The 14760-nt window shown below is 40.4% G+C and overlaps 1 protein-coding gene across 1 annotated transcript in view; it reads left to right on the forward strand.

Moving 5' to 3' along the window:
- The window catches only part of LOC138710641 (uncharacterized), a 560146-nt gene extending 548554 nt beyond the window's left edge, over positions 1-11592 (forward strand). The window contains exon 9 of the mRNA XM_069841677.1: positions 5852-11592. Coding sequence (XP_069697778.1) covers positions 5852-6969 — 1118 coding nt within the window. The 3' untranslated portion in view covers positions 6970-11592. The remainder of the gene's footprint in view (positions 1-5851) is intronic.
- The last annotated feature ends 3168 nt before the right edge of the window (positions 11593-14760 follow it).

A 14760-nucleotide genomic window follows, 5' to 3' on the forward strand; every position in this document is an offset into this window, starting at 1 on the left:
ACAAAATTTGAGTTTCACGCGTGACTTATTTTTTACAGATCTCTTATATGATTAAAAAATAACTACGTAGCCAGAATTTTAAATTTATATCTATAAAGGAAGAGATTTTTTTAAAAGATGTGCAACTTCAAATTTTAAATTTTTATTATCCACTGAATATCTAAATAGGCCTATATATATATATATATATATATATATATTTTTTAAATGTTGAAAGTATTTAGTTTATAAAAAAATGTTATAGTGTTTCGTTAACCACAGAATATAGGGCATGCAATAACAATTTAACGTTCCTATCATCAAAATTGTAAGAGCCTTTACACTTTGAACATGACGAAACATGCTGAAAAAAAAGTGTGAGGAAACTGCCTGTTAAGTTTGCATGGAATTCAAATTAAAGGGTTCCAAAGCTCTAAAATTTGCTCAACATATAAATAAGAGATTGCTGATTCATTTTTTCACACCAAAAGAAAAACAAAAATGCGTTTTTCGTCTGAAAATTACTCAAATTTCACCTGTATTTTCCCCTAAATTTGAACTCATGGGAGAGGCAGAAGTTGCGAGATATGAGAGAGCTGGACCGTGTATGTTTGAACATGTGTTCTGCACAGTAGTGGCGAGTTGCGAGGCACTGACAGAAAATAGGGCGCGATATGTTAAGTTTAAACACGTGAGAGTGACAGGAGTACGAGTTGTGGGGAAGTAACAGGTAGATTAAGGTTACCAGACGTCCCCGTTTCTCGGGGACAGTCCCCGAAATTTGATATCCCCAAGTATTCCCGGATTTTCAGTGTTAATTATTAACATGATTGAATGAACCTTGCACACTGCTGTGGATGAGTTTTGCTAATGCAATTTTGCCGCTGTTTCATGACGACATAACCACAACTGAAGTGAGGACATAACTGCAGCAGATTCTACCATATTGCTTTCAAGGTTAATAGAAAACTGGACACAGGAAAGAAGAGGTATTTATTAAATTCTCAATTAAGCAACTTTTTCTATCTTAAGTGGTTCATATTCCACAACAGAATTCTCAGTGTCTCTTGTGAATTTTAGAAAAATGCTGTTGAATAACTCAGTGACTGGTTTATTCTTTCATAAGCTAAGATATCTATGGAAGATATATTGTTTAGATCTCCTCCAGAAAGAGAAAGAGTTGAAGATACAGTCCATTATTTTCTTCAAATAATATAGATGACATTGATCTGGATGAAGATAACTTGACAAAATGTCTTACTTGAAGAAATATGTAACTTCAGAGGAAATATCACAGTGGAATGAAGAAAATTCTACTCTTTGCTCAAAACACAGACATTTTCTTTTCAGTTTCCTCTGAGAAAATGATTCCAGTGTGCACAACTCCAGAAGTTTATGAACTATCTGTGTGTTTATCCGGAAGTAATGCTTCAGTAGAGAGTTTTTTCTTATGAACATGATGTGGAAATACCAAAAGTTCAGAATGAGTTTAGAAATGTTCCAGCCATGCTTGCTATCTTAACCAACTTTAACATGATCTGTGAGAAATTTGTTATAAAGTTGGGAGTCTAGAGAACAACTGCTTAAAAAGTTCACTCTTTTAAAAATATCAGTAATTTAAGTAGTAGATAAGTAGAATTATTTTTTTAATTATGTAAATAGAATGAGTTATTTAATTATTTAAATTGTGTAAAAACAATATAGGCCTAAGTGAATGACAAGCTGACAAAAATATTAGAAGTGGTTTTTTGCTATGTAGATCTAATCTGTCCTCATAAATTGTGAAGAAAGTCTGGTAACCTTGACTGGTAGATGTACTGGTTTATGTTATGTGGAAATCGTCGGGTCAGTGGTTTCTAGTTGTGAGGAACCGACAGGTAACAGGGCCGGGTATGTTGAATGAATGGTCTAGTCAGTAGTAACGAACTGTAATTTACAGGTAGCTGTACCTTGTATGTCAACTTTTAAGATGTGGTTGGGACAGTAATAACGAGTTGTAAGATACTGACAGGCAACCGAGTCAGCCGAGTAGGTTAAGCTTTAACACTTGGGCGGAGAAAGATTAGCGAGTTTTGAGGAACTAATAGATATTAGAACCATGTGACGTTTGAACATGTGGGCTGAAAATAGTGGCGAGTTGTGAGGCACTGACAGAGAACAGGGCCGTGTGTAATGTTAAGAAATAATATGTGGGCGGGACATTAGTGACGAGTTTTGTTGATCTAATGGGTGTCAGAGCAAGCTTGTGTAATGGGCGGGATGAGTGACGAGGCGTGAGTAACTAATATTCATCACGTCCACATACTATACGTTCATTTTAAATACTGAATTATATAAATATTTCATAAGCTGCTGTTAATGGAATCCGAATAGATTACACTACATATCTCTTTGTTATCAAAACCATAGAAGTTCACCCTTGAATGATACAGAATTTTTTCGAGGTGTGGTACTTGGGTAATGGAAGTTGATGCTTTTGCTTTATTCGGAATTGAGTCTAGACATGAACAGAAAACTCCCGCCCCGCCACTGACTGAGAGATGAGTTATTAATGTCAAGTTTTTTAACACCATAACATACCCAAGCACTGCTCATGAAATTCCATCTGATAATGCAGTAAATCTTGGTCCCTGTTGTGTCACTAACCACAACTTGCACACCCTCTATAGTTTTGGTATTATTGGCATTAACAACCCCCGTAGAATTCTGTCTATGCGTAAACCTATCCTCGTAACAGTCATAGAGACAGGAAGGGAGAAGCTCATGCATTATTGAGCGCGGTATTAGAAAACTAGTGCTCAAACCGCACTCATCTTCCCCCGTGACTCATTTTAAAGATGACTCAGTTATCTTAGAGTCTTTCTGGAAGTTATATTGGAGAAAATCTTACTCTTGAGCCCGTAACCGTTGCATTGAGCCAATCCCGGTCTTAGTAATAATCTACGCACGTCTTTAAAATTAATCTTCAAACTTCTATTTATTCTATTATGGTGCTAGGAGAGTAGCTGATGTGAGCTGTATGTATCAACTGAGTTTCGATTCCATCTCAGAACGGCAACATCGCTACCCAACTAGTGATCATCTATGTGAATGTTCTTCTGGTTGTGTTGGCAGTACAAGTCATGCACTATTACAGTAGCAACTAGTACCCGCTTAGTATGTATACTGGTAGTACCTTGTTGAAACTAACAAAAATAGGAATTTCCCTTTGATTAACAAATACTAACACTGTAGATCAGCAGTTCCCAAACTTTTTGAAGGCGTGACCCACTTTCGGGCTAGACTTTTGTTCGAGATTTCCCCTCGCCCCCACTACCGTACCGGTTCTTGACTCCATTTGAAAAACACAAATCTCTGTAAAATCGCAAATAATTATCATTTCGTTTGAAACAAATGCATTTCACCCAAAGAATGATTTTAAACATAAGATTTTTCAGTATTTTCCGAAATAAACTCAGAACAATTACGACAATCACAGATGGATACTGAATCCGTACAATTGCGTTGAACTGGCTGATATTCCAAAAAAATATGAAGGAAAAACTTATTAAATAATGTTCCTGCTGATAGAATGTTGAGTCTAGAATTTTCTTCTGAGTGTAGACCAGTTTTCAATCAAAAGAATGTATCAATGTTGGAAAGGAAGCTATAATTTTTTTTATAACATTTGCAACCTCGTATTTCAAAATAAGTTTCTCGTCTATGATGCCACCAAACCAAAGCGAGAAATTTCCTTTAACTTGAGAAGGATATCACTGCTTTCAGAGTTTAGAAGCTACTTTCTGAAAAAACAGGCACATTAATCGCGTTCATTATAACTACTGAAACATTTTTTTTTTGTCCAACATCTTGAATACAAAATAAATGTATGTTAATAAGGAGTCTTCTGTTTTATTTTGTAAGTTATCTCGCGATCCTCTCAGTTCTTTACACGATTTCCCACGGGGTCACGACCCACACTTTGGGAACTACTGCTGTAGATAATGTAGAAGAGCAAGGATTCGCAAAATAGATAAACCTATGCATTCTCTTTCGTACGAAAACTAGTTGGAAACGAGCACTTCAGTTTAATATTTGAGCATTGTTGTGTTTTTATTGATTTGAAGAAAGCATTTGGCTGAGGAATACTACGGAATATAAAAATCTCGGAAAAAAATCCAGCCAGTTAATTACACAAACGGGAATCGAACACACCATCAAGCTCATCTCCGAATTAGTAGCCAAACGTACTCATTGCTTGAGCTAAGTTGATGGCTACCTAGTAATAGGTCTACTCTACCAATTACGTTTAAGACGATATATCGAAATTTTAAATCGGATATGGATGTTTGACGATGCTGTATCAGCTATGAGGTTATCTAGCGTTTATTTAATTGGTGATGGTGTATGTTATTGGCGATATGAGTCTGAGTTTTCTCCATTAGCCTTACAGCTGGGGAAAACGTCGGGGAAACCCAATCAGCCCAAGAGGAATTCGAACCTACACCAGAATGCAGCCTAGAATCAGTATATCCTACAAACGCGCTATCGCCTGAGCTACGCTAGTGGATAATCTTTTGTTAATTATCATAGTTACTATCCCTCATACTCTATCGTTGTACGTCAGCCTTGAGGGACCTCGTGCCATAAAGAAGGGAACCAGAAATGTCGCGTAGGAGATGTGTCAGCAATTACGGATCATTACTGACAGATCAACCATACTTACTCATATTGCATGGAAAACGCTTATGCTTAAATAAGATCTGAAGAAGTAGGGTGGCAGGTGGAATCTCTTTGGTAAAAATCCTCACTTCAGGGAGTAGCGACTCTGCCCATGCGAGCTCAAGCTCCCTGTGGCTTCTGGGTGTAGTAGGTCGGAAGGGACTCATTCTCAGGGATAGAAATGTGTGGGATAGACTGGATTTCATAACTCTGGAAAGGAAACCTATATAAATGTAACATAAATTAATTGATCAAGGGAGTTCTTTTTCGTGCTCACTCGAAAATAAATCGGGTAAATGACCGATAGAAGATCTTCGAAACTAATTCTACGCCATAAAGCAGGTAAAAAGCGAGAAAAAAGGGAGAAGTAGGAGAAGAGAAGAAATGAGGAGTGCAAATCTACATGGCTTATAAAGTAGTAATAGTAGTAGTAGTAGTAGTAGTAGTAGTAGTAGCAGTAGGAATAGTAGTAGTAATAGTGTAGTTATAGCAGTAATGTTACTAGTACCGGTAGTAATAATTTTATATGTAATATTTCACCATAGGAGCTATTTAGACTCGACTGGATGATAATTTAGCAATGATGGTGCGATTGAAGTATGCGATCTGTTGGGGAAACTGAAGTACACCGAAGAAACCTGGCCCGTAAACAATTTTTCCACAAAGAATGTCACAGGATGCACTGGATATCAACCTTCATTTGCTTTGGTGATAAGACGTGTCTTGGCCCTGGTATATGAGTACATGCCTCCGGCAGATTATCATTTCTCTGAGTACTTCCGTTTCCGATGTCATTATTATTGCCTCATTACTAGCTGTTATCATAGTCTACATAGCTCAAAATGATATCTTATACCACAGAGGACGAACATTAGATTTAATGTATTACACTGATAACCAAATGTTGTGCTGGTTTCCTGCACTTAGATCTAGGCGGTTGGTGCTAGTTGTGTGACAGAGCTGCCATCACTGCCGGGAAAACATACGTAGGCCTATTTCTTGTAGGAGTAACTTTGTTGATGGTCCCCTTGTAGTAAAATTGTTTCCAAAGTTTCTGCAAAAGTTATTGCGGTTTGTTGTGCAGATTGAGGGAGCCAGAGACCAAGGTTAAACTGTGCCATCAGTAGCTTTTCGTTCTCATCCCACAAGTGCACTTTATGACGGGCGACAGGGTCAGCTAGTGAGGGGGCGCCGGTCGTCGGGGAGCCGCCGCCCTACTACGTGTCAGACACACTGCGCAGGCGCAGCGAGGGCAGCGCGGCGCGCCCCGCAGGCAGGCGCGTCTCCTTCGACACGCAGGCGCAGGCGCAGATTGAAGAGGCCGTGGTGCGGTGCCGCTACTCCAAGTGCGGGCGTACGGCGAGCGCCGCCGAGGCGCGACGCACCTTCAAGACGTGCCACAACTGCTCGCACGTGTACTGCTCGCGGGAGTGCCGGCGCGCGCACTGGGAGCGCCACCGCAAGACGTGCCTGCACTCCCGCGTGGGAGCGCTCTGCCGCCAGGTGCTGGCTGCGGCGCGCGAGGACGCCGCGACCCTGCGGCACCTGTCCCTGCTGGCACGGCGCGGATACCTGTCCCAGGGACGGGGTGCCGTCAAGAGCTTCTTCTCCTCGCCGGAGCAGGCGGAGCGCTTCGTGGCGGCGGGTCTGCCCCAGCTGGGGGAGCCGGCTTTCGTCCGCTGGGCCGACCTGCTCCCCGCGGAGATGGGGCCGGACCTGTACGCCGAGCTGCTGCGGCTCTGCAAGTCCTACAACCCGGACACGCGCTTCGTGCTGTACGTGGCGGTGTGCGTCGTCAGCGAGGTGCCGGCCTCGGGCGCCGTCAAGTGGGAGCGACAGCTGGTGTCGCGGTGCGCCAAGCTGCGCCTCGCCCGATCTCCCGCCCCGGCTCCCGCCCCCGCCCCCGCCCCCGCGTCGCCTTGCAACATCACGAGGGACTCGGAGAACCCGGAGACGCTGATCTTGACGTCGCTACCCGGATGCCACGGACAGATGGCCCCGCAGCGCGCCCGCGAGATCAGCTTCACCAACATCCAGCGACACCTGCGCCAGAGGGGAGTGAGTCTGCGGAGACACTTCCCGGACGTGTACCGCCGCCTGTGCGCCTACGTGGAGGGCTCGGCGGAGAGGTTCACGCCGGTGACCGTGTACCCCCGCGACGCGGTCACGGGCAAGAGCTTCATGTGCATCATCATGCCCGACGCCGAGCCGGAGAAGCTGGAGCTCGTGCCCCGCGACAGCAGCCGCGTGCGAACCATCGACGTGAGCCTGGAGCACGACGCGGCGTAGCGACGCAGGAGCTGCTCTTACACATATCTGGTGCCGGAAATGTCACACACTCACTCACTGGTAACCGCACTCGTCACTTAGTCGCCTTAGGACGGTAGACTGGCGTACTCTATTCCGAGCTAGTCCCAACACTTTCCCACTTGCGACATGTTCACCGATAAAGTATCAGCTCTTATGTTTTCATTTGGCAAATAATCTTTTCTCTAATAACAATTTAATGTTTCTTAATCAGTATAGCCTAACTTTCCTCCTAAGGCGACTAAGTAAAGCTTCAGAAGAAAGGACTTCGACACTTGCCGCGAAATCCTCATATCGCATATAATCAAAGTGTGTTTACATTTCTGGGCGGATAGTTGCACCTTGTTTTTCGCACTAGATCGCTTACGATGCAAGCTTATGACTGTACGCCATGATAACTGAATCGTGACCATCTCTTTCACGCAATAGGCTGCGTATGACAACCCAATATACGGGGCAAGTCGTCTGAATTTTTACACTAACGAATTTGTATACTTTAAGGAATTTACTTCTTTCATAATGTTAACGATTTTTTTAACATCTAAAGTGAATATAAAAGAGCATCTTAAAGCTTACGCCATTTTTCAGGCAGAAACAGACGAAAAAAATATCCGGCATACAAACTCGAATTGAAAAATGTACTATCGATTTCTAAAATATGGTAAACTAAGTTCATATTATTCCGAAATAGTAAACTAAGTTCATATTGACATATCGATTTCTTCACTGCACTGTAACTGAGAAAATTTTCTTTAATGTTAGGATGATCAGATTTGAAAATAAAAAACGGGACATCCTTATGCGTTTCTAAACTGCCAATCTAAATTCAATTATCTTACGTTAATTCCTACGTCAGGGAAAAAACCTCACAAAGACAGGAACAATTTTCAAATGTTTGTGATTGGAGGTATCAATCATGACAAAGTTAACCTTCTACTTCCTTCGCAGTGATTTCCATTGAAAAATTGATCAACATATGTATTGTACATAGGCACTAAAATCTTCTCACATTTAGTGCGATCGCAGGTGAAACTGTTTCAATTTAAAGCCTTGGTTTTTCTGAACCGACGCATGCGAGTTGCCTCGCACAAATTCGGACTATACGAGAGATAGTGAATGGTTTCTATAACTGCGAGGTACGCAGTCCTCACTATCTTTCGTGTAGTCCGGATTTGTGCGAGGTGGGGCTCGCACCTCGCAACTCGCATGCGTCGATTCAGAAGAACCAAGGCTTTAGGCTTCCTAACAATGGAAGAAGTGCAATCTATAGAACGAAAATTGCAGTTACGTGTGATGGTGTTATAAGTAAAAGTGCCTTCTGCTACAAACTTTAATTATTATTTTCCCGCAACCAGTGGCTTGAAAAGAGGTGCCATATTACTAGACGATGATGATAAAGTTGCGTTCTTTATGTTGATGTGGTCATTGATGTCTGCTCTCCCACAATGTGATGTTGAAAATGTCGAGTTACTCAGTGTACAGTCTACTTTCTATTCCCACTTTAATTTCTGAACGTAAGAAAAATCTTATTGAAATTTAATCATTCAATAAATACTTTCTTTTTGCATCTTAATGAAAACTCACAGTTTTTATACTCACAAATCTACTGTAAAAAGAAGGTCATAGGCTATTACCAAGACACAAATGTTCGCAGACTTCGTTGGCTATATTCTCACCACTACTATTATCTAAAATAGGATTGCCAATATATTTAGGTTGAAATGTGATTATTTTAACTCTCTTGGTTTTACTAATCAAGAAGGCTTTGACTTTTCTGAGAAGGTTGTCAAGTTATATGTGTAAATTCGGCTCAAATTCAACTACTCTTATAATGATCGAGTGATTAGTTTAAAAAATCGTGACTTTTTGTGTCTCGAGAAAGTTTTTCGGGACATTGGGACAAAGCAACTAAAACTGGGACTCTCCCTGTAAAACCGGACGTCTGGTCGCCCCGTTTAATGGCATTTGAACCACCAACTATCCACGAAGCGTGTCTAACACATTCCTTTCATCCAGTGCTCTAAAGCAGAAAACGAAAGCTGGTTGTTATTTTCGGGATTTATGCTTAGGTCATATTTGCTTTCTTAACTACAGTTATCTTCCGAGACTTTGATTCTAGAACTGTGACCATGCTGCCGGAAACAAAAGACCGTAGCTATACCCAGATCCTTATAAAGCCTTGGTTTTTCTGAACCGACGCGTGCGAGGTGCGAGGCCCGCCTCGCACAAATCCGGACTACACGAGAGATAGTGAGTGGTTTCTATAACTGCAAGATGCGAGGTCTGCGCACCTCGCAGCCATAGAAACCACTCACTATCTCTCGTGTAGTCCGGATTTGTGCACCTCGCACGTCGCATGCGACGGTTCAGAAAAACCAAGGCTTAACCTTGCACTTGGCAGTTATTTCTGTTGGCAACCCTTCCTATGAATAAATTGAAGACTACTGTGCTGTAGCCTTCTGAACCAATCAGAACCTAGTACTTTCTATCAGCTGCTCATGCTGACACGCGGTGCGCTGCTGTGTTGTTTGTTATATAGCTTACGTTACATAGTGTTAATATCACGTGCGTAATTTGTTTTAAGGGTGATTTACACTGTGGTGGTTTTGACGCTAGTCGCTGGCTTCTTCTGTCGTCACCTTGACGCTTTCCCAGAGCGAATATCTGGCTACAAAATTCGCTAGCTGATAAACGTTTATACGGTGCTGATTAGTAGGAAGTTGCCAACGTTAAGTGTCATGGCGTCAGAGGAGAATCTTATTTGAGCCACTGTTACGCTTATTTGGGCTTGAATAACTTGTGCAGACTATTTCCTACTTTTTACCATCACCGTGTAAACGTTTGTCAGCTATCCAATGGATACCATCCCATTGTGAAATCCTGGGAAACGAGAATGCGGATGCTTTAGTAAAGAAGGGCAGCACTGCTACTTACAGACCTGTTACTAAATCTACATATTACTCTGTGAAAAGATTCATTAAATCTACATAGCCTACTCAGATTTCAAAAAGAAAAATTTGATAACACAATCTCAAGGGAAAAAATGGAACTCTCTGCGTCATAAACCACAGTTAATTCCCGAATTACCAGAAAAATCGTCATTGTTGCATTTAGATTGGCAACAGGCCATGACTGTTTGGCCAAACACCTGCATAGAATTGGAATATATCAGTGCCTAACTGCCCATTGTGCAACTCAAACCAAGAAATGGATTCGGAACACCTCAAAATCTGTGCTTCAGTGGCTGACCATGATAATATCTTTGAAAAATATTGGAGTGCAAGAGGTCAAATGACTTTATTGTCAAACGCCTGGCATTAGAAAACAACAACGACAAGAACAACAACATATTCGCTCTGGGAAAGTGTCAAGTTGGACACAGAAGAAGCTAGCAACTAGCGTCAAAACGAGCACTTGTAAATCACCATTTAGTGTTATAAAGTTATAAACAATTTGTGGCGCTGCTGTGGAATGTCGCAAAAAAAATAAGAAAAAGACGTCGTTCAACAAAAAAAAAAAAATAGTAACTCACGTAGTGAGAATCCTTGGTTAATAATCAGGCGTCAGAATCGGTGAAAATTACTCGTCAATTTTACGAGCAGATAAAGAATTTGTCCGAATATATCGGCGTCCATCCATTCCTGCAGATAATTTAATACAATGGACATCAAAATCTTTAGAGCTCTCTAAAGAACAGAGTTATATAATAATTACCATTTGAATTAATGGAGCAGAATAGCAAACTCCGCGTAAGTTAAGTCAGCTGTTGTGTAGCCATTGTGATAACGTCGCATCTCTCGCAACCAACATTACGCTAAGCTGACAGGTGCCTTCAACACGTGTTCCTCCAGTCACTTCCGCACAGCTGACTGCTGTTATTTCAACAATTCAGCCCTAAACGGAAAAACCCGAGCGTCTACCCGACTGCTTCCGACTCTGTTGCGTCATGATCCAGATGAACATCGATCGCGCCGTTCCGTGCCGCGACGCATCGTTCCGCATCGACAGCCTTATTTAAATACATTCATGTACTGCAGCGCGACGCGTGTGAGTGGGCCATAAGAATTAACATGGATTGTGAAAAACTCACCAATTTGGTGGAGAAATATTAATTTCTTTATGACAAAAACCTCAAATACTACTGCAATAATAGCATACGTGATAATGCCTGGAGGGAAATAAGTAATACACTAGGAAACACTACAGGTGATAAAATAGTTTTTATTTCACACTATGTCGAATTTCATATGTTTACTTTCTTCAATAGAATGCAGAAAATAGAACTCTATCCACTTTGATTATGTAATGTGGACTTTACATCACTAACAAAATATTGTAAACACATTCATTACGCAACTAGTTAGGTATTGATACTCATATTATGCAAGTAGTTAGGTAATGATCATCAAATAACATTTGTCATCGGCTTCCAGTAGGAATCTGTGAATGTCCTCTTTTGAAAAGATAACAGACTTCTTAGCTTGGTAGTCTTCACCTTGTCGTTTCAAAAACGCGCACAACTCCATCTATTTACTTATATCGATCTTCTTCTTCTTCTTCTTCTTCTTCTTCTTCTTCTTCTTCTTCTTCTTCTTCTTCTTCTTCTTCTTCAAAAATAAGCAGTTCACATTGTTGTTGTCACTTTAGGCCAGCCATTGCCACAGCTTTCTGACTACAAATTTAGAAATGTTCATGGAAGCAATTCACATTATTGTTGTCAATGGTACGTCTTTGCTGTGACAAAAAGTGCGGTAAAGTATAACAAAACATCCGATCAAACATATAAGTTTACTAACGTATTGTCGTCGTGACATTTTGTCAAAGTGTGACAAAATGTTCGCGGGACATCTTGGCTGGGACAGTAAGTCCGGATACGGAGTCATTTTTCAGAAAATTATGAAGAACGCATGTTACCAAAACAATGTTTTTCATATGTTCTAGAGTTTGCTGTAATCTTCTTTGATAATCATAATCTAAACTTTTATGTAATATTCCTGTAAGTGTTTTCAACAAGAATGCGGGCTCTGCCTAGTGCATAGTTAACTACTTTTTTCTCATCATCATCTTCCGTTTTGTTGTTTTTTTTTTTTTTTGCATAAGGGCGCATTAAATATGCTTTTAGTGGAAAAATCTTAATCTCTGTTATAAGTTCAGGTAAAGGAGTGATAGTTCTAGGTAAGGGTTTATTTTGGGAAATGTCTAGGTAGTTTTTCTAAAGTTTTGCTCGAAACAGAGTTATTGTCCCATCACTATTGGAATCAATGGTACGCACATCCATCCGCAACTAAAAAATTTGTAATTTAGAAACCATTTTGCGCCGACAAGTCATATAATTATTTATTTATTAAAAATTTGTAGTTTAAATCTACCAAACCAGTCCACCGCTGTGGAATAATAGTTACCATGTCTGTCCGTGAAACGAGCTGACCTGGGTTCAAATCCTGGTTGGGATAAGTTACCTGGTTGAAGTTTTTCTGGAGGTTTCCCTCAACACATTAAGAGCAAATACTGGGTAACTTACGACTCATTTCGCTAGAATTATCATCTTTATCTCACTCAGACGCTAGATAAACATCGCAGTAGATAAAGCGTCGTAAAATAACGCAATTAAAAATATCCCCTTATAATTGTAGAACAACAAACTCCTTTCAATTATATTCCATTTTTCAGCCGTTATAGGCTGATGTATTGTACATAGCACACTGGAACTTTCATTAACAACATTGACCTATAACTGAATGATATTGTTTTGAAAGTGTCACCAGTGGCGAGAAATCTAAAATAGAAAACAGTTTTGGACAGTGCAGGTCATAGAATGTTTTAAATGAGAACTATATACTAACAACCATTAATTTTAATTTTTAATTAATTTTCAGTGGTTGAATGTAAGGAAAAGTGGAGAGCTTTAAGGGACTCTTACCGCAAGGCCATTATTAATAAGAGAAAACCAAGAGGAAGTAAAAGAGGAGTCACAAAGAAACCATGGATGTTTGAGAAAGAATTAAGTTTCCTGGAACCCTTCCTAACGCAAGACAACCTTCAGTCATCCAGCCGCCCAGCAGAAGACTCTGGCATTTTCCCTAGCATTATGGAAGAGACACCACTCTCTGAAATCATACGAGAATCATCATTAGCATCCATTGATTCCATACCCGTAACCCAAGTGCCCTCAGCCGAACCTGGAGCCACGTCAGACGTGTTATTTCCAAATACATCAAAAGTCTTAACCAAGCGTAAAATAAGTGAATCTTCCGCTCCTTCAATAGGAGCAGTTTTGTGCGAATACCTACAGAAAACTAACTTCCTTGCTGTCCCTCAGGAGAAATTCGATAGCATTACTATTTTTTTTCTGAGCATGGCGCAAACTGTTAAATGTTTACCTTCTGACCTACAAGTGCAGGCTAAGAAGAAAGTTTTGGATGCTGTGACAGATTGCGAAATGATTGCCAATAACCGGAAAAATGAATCTGGCATTAACTCCAGTTAGAGATTAAAATATGACATCCATCATTTTATTTTATTGTTTTGTTAATATAAGTACAATTTACTGTTCTGTTATAAAAAGTGTTTAATATAACTGTTAACAATACATTAAGCATTAAATTTATTCGTGGTGTATTGTTTCCTCAGACAGATCAAAAGCTTTGTATAACAGGAATATGTTCACGATATATGGTAAATAATTGTCTCCTTAAAATAATGTGATTCAAGTAAATTACTCGTACGTTGTTGTTGAAACTTCGCTATGCTCACTATGCTGCCTAAATTTTCTCTCGTCACTCAAAAGATATTCAAATTACAAAATTCCCCCATTCACATCTCTTGCTAAGTTTATTTCGTGAATCCAGAATCTTCTCCATTTATTTCGTTCTGGTTCTCTTTAGTTTCAACCTATTGACACAATTCCGCTAAAACAATCAAACGACCCAATAATTTGTTTGTCCGCGCCACACCGCATCGTTCTAATGGGAGCCAACTATACTGAATTCAAGATAAGAAAATTTTTGAGGTAAATAAAAGGGTGGAGTTTTACTACCTCCCATACCATCGTACTAAGTCATACGTGTGCTCCTATTGGCTAGTGTTGATGCACGCTAGAAATTAGTTCGCAATTCCTTATTGAGATGTTGATCGTTTATGATTTAAGACAGAAGTGAAATATGATAAAATCGTGATACGTTTAAAATGTAAACATGATTTATCACACATCCATTCTCACAAAATTAATTTTAACTGTATAAAGTAGACGGGCTTCCTTTAAGCCGTACTGTTGCATTACATGCAAAAACGTACAACCTGCGTCACAGCCTAACATAACCTTATACAATGCAAATCTGGTTTTCAGGTAAAGCTCTCTGTGAAGCAGACTTGAATAATTTCAAGGGAAAAATTGTTCCGCAGCCGGGTACCGATCCCGGGTCCCTTCGCTTAGCACACGAATGCTCTACCGACTGAGCTACCCAGAAACTACACCCGACAAACCACAATTCAAGTCACACACAGTTTTTGTGCACTCAAAGTTGGGTTTCTGGCGCCTTGTCAGCCCATTTGAGTTGTGGGGATATAAAGGCAAAAATTGGGACGGTGTCTGATGGTAGTTCCTGGGTAGCTCAGTCGGTAGAGCATTCGTGCGCTAAGCGAAGGGTCCCGGGATCGGTACCCGGCTCCGGAACATTTTTTTCCTTGAAATTATTCATAACCTTATACAATTTCGTATGTAATGCCAAGACTTGTCTCGCTCTTCCGTAACCCTACAAAGTTATCTGTCCTGTA

The sequence above is a fragment of the Periplaneta americana genome, chromosome 12, assembly GCF_040183065.1.
Source record: "Periplaneta americana isolate PAMFEO1 chromosome 12, P.americana_PAMFEO1_priV1, whole genome shotgun sequence".
Taxonomy (NCBI): Eukaryota; Metazoa; Arthropoda; class Insecta; order Blattodea; family Blattidae; genus Periplaneta; species Periplaneta americana.